The 6,000-nt window shown below is 40.3% G+C and overlaps 1 protein-coding gene across 1 annotated transcript in view; it reads left to right on the top strand.

Moving 5' to 3' along the window:
• Positions 1-984: 984 nt before the first annotated feature.
• LOC145978184 (uncharacterized) overlaps positions 985-6,000 on the top strand; it is a 77,300-nt gene continuing 72,284 nt past the window's right edge. The window contains exon 1 of the mRNA XM_083110624.1: positions 985-1,227. Within this exon, the coding sequence (XP_082966750.1) occupies positions 985-1,227 (243 nt within the window). The remainder of the gene's footprint in view (positions 1,228-6,000) is intronic.

Here is a 6,000-nt window from a genome sequence, read left to right as displayed (position 1 = left end):
GAAATTGATTGCCATACTGAGAAGGCATATTGATGTTTTTCAAGATAAACCGGGATTAGCAAAGGATTACGAGGTTCGTTTGGATGTGAATAACGAGAAGCCGTTCCGAGCGAAACCTAGGCCACTTTCTGAGCAAAAGAGGAACTTAATGAACCAGGCTGTTCAGCAGATGCTTGAAGACGGGATCATTAAAAGGGGTGATACAGATTACCTTTCGCCGCCTATCCTTCATGTGAAGAGAGATAACACATGTAAAATGATCATCGACAGCAAAGGCTTGAATAAGAGATTGGAGGCTAGACGTACAGAAATACCTGATATTAGATCGACAATATGTAAGCTTTCTGGGGGAACTATATTTACAGTTCTGGATATTCCGTTTGCATTTGCAAATATGCAGATTTCTGAAGATACAAGAAAATATGCAGGTTTCTTGACAGAAATGGTGCGGAAAGTAAGAGGGAACAAGCAGAACAATTGCAGCGCCCGAGAAATATCAAGCAAGTTAGGAGACTAGTAGGTTTCTTAAATTTTCTGTCAGATTTCATAAAGGACCAAGCAAAGATATCCAAACCGATCACAGACTTGTTACAAGGAAATAGGAAATTTTCTTGGGGAAAAGAACAAGAAGAGAGTTTACAGAAGTTGAAGGATGCAATTGTAAATAGTCCTGATCTCAAGATTCCTGACGTTTCGAAACCGTTTCACTTGTTTGTAGACTGCTCTGACATAGCGCTTGGCTATATCGTCGCTCAGGAGGACGACAAAACGAGAAAATTGCAGACTGTTGCATTTGGGAGTAAGAAGCTGTCTGAAACTCAGCGTTCTTATTCTGTGACAGCGAAAGAGTTATTTGCGTTGACCATGGGTCTGGAGAAATTTGAATATTACTTTCTGCAAGCACCGGAAGTGATCGCTTACACTGACCATTCTGCGGTCGTGGATATCTTGAAATCTTCTCATATTCCGAGCCACATAAACAGAATGATAAACAGGGTGACCAGGTTTCCAGTTACAGTAAAATACATTGCCGGTAGGAATAACACAGCGGTTGACTACTTGTCGAGGATCGAAGCGGGATTCTCTGAGAGGGAGAATTACATTGGATCTTCGGATGCAGAAGAGAATTATCCGATAGAGGACATCAAGCCTGAAGGATATTTCAGATTAGAGATGCCTGATGGGACGATAGTGGAACACCATGAGATTCCTAAAGTCGAAGGCAAAGTGTGTCAGAAATTCGACCGGAAGCAGAAAAGGAAAACGGAAGCGATGTTTACAGATGCAGCTGGCAACACTGTAAATGGAAGACAGACGGACGGACAGTCAGAAACTTCGCCGCCTGTAGATCTTAACGATAAAGATATGTGGAAAAGAGGACAACAGAGTGATCCTTACTTGTCGAAATTAATTGGATGTTTAAATGGAGAAGAAGTTGAAATAAAGGATTCTCGAGAGAAGAGAAAATTTGACTTTTATCTGAAACATTCCTGTCTCGACGATGATGGACTGCTTTACCGTTTGGTTGACGAAAACACTGGACTTTATCCACCGTTTAGCTCCAGATTGAAGCTGTGGGTACCAGAGAATAAGAAGAGTGAAGTACTAAAACCTTCGCATGATGATTTATTATCTGCGCACCTAGGACATGGAAATACATTGTTTAAGGTCCTAGAGAATTATACTTGGGACGGAGTAGTCAAAGATGTCAGTAACTATTGCAAAAGTTGTATCACTTGTCTTCAGTATAATCCTGACAACAGCAGAAAGATGGGCTTTATGAACTCGAGGAAAGCTAATGCACCTGGATACAAAGTGTTTCTGGACATTTTTGGACCACTGCCTACAAGTACGAAGGGGAGATACAAATACTGTTTGGTCATTCAAGATGAGTTCTCAAGGCACATTAGTTTGACACCGCTAAGAACTAAAACGGCGAGGACGATCTCGCAAGCATTTTTGAAGTACTGTTTTCAGTCAGGATTCCCGAAATACGTTGTCAGTGACAACCAGAGTGTATTTCGAAGCAAACTGTATTCACAAACGTTGCGTTCTGTGAATTGCAAGCCTGTCTATATTACGCCATATAGACCGAAGGGAAATAAATCAGAAGCAGCTATTAAGATAATCAAGCAAGCACTTGGGAAGTTCTGCAGAGAGCACTCGTCGTGGGCTGAAAACTTGGACGCGATACGTTTTGCCATCAATAATGCAACAAATTCAATGACTGGGTTGAAGCCGTCATTCTTGTTCTTTGGACCTGATTTGTACACGCCGCATGACACTTGGAAAATGGAGCTTCAGACGGAAGATGGAACCGGGGAGGACGTCACGGCGGAGAGACAGATGGATTACGTCATGCAGTTAAAGGAAAGAATGGGCGTGGCTTTCGAATTTGAAAGAGAAAAAGAGGAGGCAAAAGGCGTCAAAGGTCTACAATAACGGCAGAAGAAGGGTTAATCTTCGTGTTGGAGATAGAGTATTGCTTCAAGAGCATAGGATTTCGTCTACTTTTAATAAGCAAACTGCGTGCTTTTTCCCGAAATTCAAAGGGATCTACAGAATTCTGAATTTCACTACCAATCTGTTACCCTGCCCCCGTGTCAGGGCAACAGTGTTTTTTTTCCTTATTGAAATATTTAATAAATATGTTACTAGTCTGGTCCCCCACACTTTACCTCCGCACTCGAGGTTTGGTGCACTTCGTACTCGGCTCAGATTTGTCTAGGGGTATCTTTCTTTGTACGACAATGCACGTGGGTTGCTACAAGTCAACATAATTATATAATTAACTACAAGAGACAACGGAAAACCTTTGCGAAACCTTGTTGCTATAGGGGATAAATTACCTTGTCCAGCATGTGTGAAATTATAAACGGAAATTTTTGGTATTTTCTATAAGTTTAATTAACGTAAAATTTGAAGTATATACATGTCGTATCCGAACGTTCATTTCTCTAATTATCGGGCCAAAACTCTAATTTTGATGTTGGAATCTCTATTGTTTGTACCTGGATGCTTTACATTTCATGAATCACATCAGGAGTACGCTTGTCACAAGGTAGACTCGCGTTACTCCAAGAAACGTCTTAACAGGCGCGAGGCCGCCCGACGTGTACATTTCTCAACCTCCACGGTGACAAGGCACTAGGCTGCCCGGCGCACCGTAATTACTTCAAAATAACATCCAGTACAAACTACCTTTTTACCTGTAAACTGGACACCAAGGCGCTAGCTTGCCCGGCAATCCAATCTTTTACAGCATCCGTTTCGGGAGACCTGTCCTCCGGTCCTAGCTGACCGAAGCAAAAACAGCCTCTCCCATCCAAGTCTCAGTTCCAACATCCGACCTCCCCCACTCTCATCTGGGAGTTTATATACGTTTTGTTGGCGTCTGTTGCCAACGGCCCTTCTTTCAAAATTTTTAAGCCCGGCTTTCTTTTGAACGTTCGAAACACGAAGCAAGAACAGAGAGCTACATGGTATTTATACATGGAATAATACGAACCTAAAATTGCATAATAAATTGATTTACACTAATCACACATATATATGTTTATACACTTGATTACCCAATTAATTAACATATTAATAAATATTTCAATAAGGAAAAAAAAACACTGTTGCCCTGACACGGGGACAGGGTAACAAGTGTAGAAGGCAAAGACAATTTGTTCCCAGGGCGAAAAAATCTTTCTTCACAGTGTTCTCCGTTTTCGTTATTTACTCCTGTTGCGTTGTGGTTGTTGTTTTAGTAGTATCTTTTATCTTTTTCTTTTCGTTCATTTTATTTTTTATTGTTGCTTGATTGATTTGGTTCATTTCACTTCGCTTTTTGTGCCAGTTTTGGTTAATTTGCGAAAATGGGGATGAGTGATGATATAATGAAATTGATGAACGTACACTCAGGAACATCCATGCTCAGGCCGGGATTCCAACCCAGGACCCCTGGCGTCGTAGCGCGATGTGCTAACCACTCCGCCACGGGGCCCGGCTTTCATTGTTGTGAGCGTGAAGTGAGCAAGGGGAATAATGACTTGTATTACTCTGGAATGCTACAAAACAAGCATAAAAGCCTATTACCGGGCATAGGAAGAAGGAAGGGGCATCGGTACACTGATGACTCCCACTCGAATGACATCTAAAGCATCAATTTACAATAAAATCAAGAAATACGATTTACGAGTTGGCACACATCAAGAGTTACTATTCAGGTACGGTGATAGATGCAATAATATGTTGTTACATTTTGAAAAATAACTTTAAAGGTTATATTTTTCATATTTAAAAAAAAGTCGCACCCATAACAACACGAACTCACACGCCTATACCTACCCTTCCAGAGACACCACGCTTCGCTAATGGTTAAGGGACATATTTAGAGGGGTTTGTAAAGCTTATAGGGATGATTGAGAGTCAGTTAGTATCACGACTGTGCACACCGCCTATATCCGACGAAATTTCCTCTCTCTGAATATTAACAAGTAAGCGTAACAAGCAAATGTGCAACCGAACATGGCAACCGCTGCAAGGTATTTTGAATTTTGGCAACACCGTTGCGGTACACGTGCTTTTGTTTACCAACGTACGACTACAGCGCCTGTGTCAAAGAACTGTCTCACTTATCGCACAACACTTGAGCAACGTTGTGTTCTGACGTCACGGGAAAAACCTTTTAATTTTATGCTAGATGCCTACGTCGTCAGGTTAGGCTAGCTAGGTTTAGTTCTCTTAGCCTAAATAATACTTTTTCATTGTATTTATGCTAATGGAACGTAACCTAACAGGCCTAACCTTACCTCGTACGCATTTCTCGTCTGACGTCAGAACACAAGGTAGCAAAACTGTCAAAAAGAACGGTACCCAATTGCGGTACACCCACAGGCGACAGATTGAACGTATGTCCTGCAGGCACCAGGCAGTGGGACATATGATCTGTGGGGTACACCACGGTACTCCACGCAGTCACATTATAGGTAAGAATATAACGAAGAACATTTTATTTTAACGAGAAATGTACACACACATAAGTGTCATTAGAATTTGGAGCTAGTTCTTCACGTGAAAAATCCATTTTCCAACCAGCATCTTGATATAATGCAAATGTCCCATGGTGCATCTAGTTGTGATATGAATTTCAGCTAAAAACCTGTACATTAGCTGCAGTTATCGTGGCCTCAAAATTTGTGACTTACTCCACCCTATATTACAGAGTTTGTATTCACAACTGAAAACCCAAGGGATGCCTGAGACTTGTGTTTCTTAACAGGGTGGTTTGATTTAAATCACTAAATAAGCAATTTATAGAATAATGTACATAAAGATTTTGTAGATATCAGAAACACTTTTGGTGAAAGTACATTGCTCTCGTAATCATTTAATGGTGATTATTAGGTTCTAAGATAGGAAAATAAAGGAAATAAAATATATGTACTGATGGTGTGAAGCTCGTACGAAAGGAAATGTAAACACAGAATTTCTTTTGTTTTAAAGTTCAACAATTTTATGGGCAAAATAGCAAACATACGTATTGTGTAGAAAAATGTACAAAATATGAATCATGTTAAACCATAAATAGTGTCAATATCATTAAACTTTAAATAAACAGGGCATCTGATATTTTTCGAACTATCGTTTAAAAAATCTCCAAAATTCAGGTACAGAGACTATAAAAATATTTGGTAACGGTTCGATATATCGGAGACACATTTCTTCATTTTTACAGAAAAAATTACTTACGGAAATGAGTTTCTCCAAGCTTTCTAATGTTCGTCGAGGTATTTTCTTTCATTGTGGAATATATTTCACCAGGAAATCGTGTGCTTTTCAAGAGAAATATCTCACCGATGCACAATTGCCATTGTTTTCACTACGTGAACTGCATGCTGCGTACGTTTGATGACGTAACCCCCTGTCTGTGTTTCCAACCCCTTTTTTTTCACTATGCTTGCCTAACCAAACCTAACCTAATCTTATCGGAAATGGTTCGTGGGGCTATCC

Source organism: Lepisma saccharinum, chromosome 24 (assembly GCF_977018435.1).
Source record: "Lepisma saccharinum chromosome 24, izLepSacc3.1, whole genome shotgun sequence".
In the NCBI taxonomy this organism is placed as follows: domain Eukaryota; kingdom Metazoa; phylum Arthropoda; class Insecta; order Zygentoma; family Lepismatidae; genus Lepisma; species Lepisma saccharinum.
The sequence above is the reverse complement of the archived record's forward strand: the minus strand, read 5'-3'. Positions and strand labels throughout refer to the sequence as shown.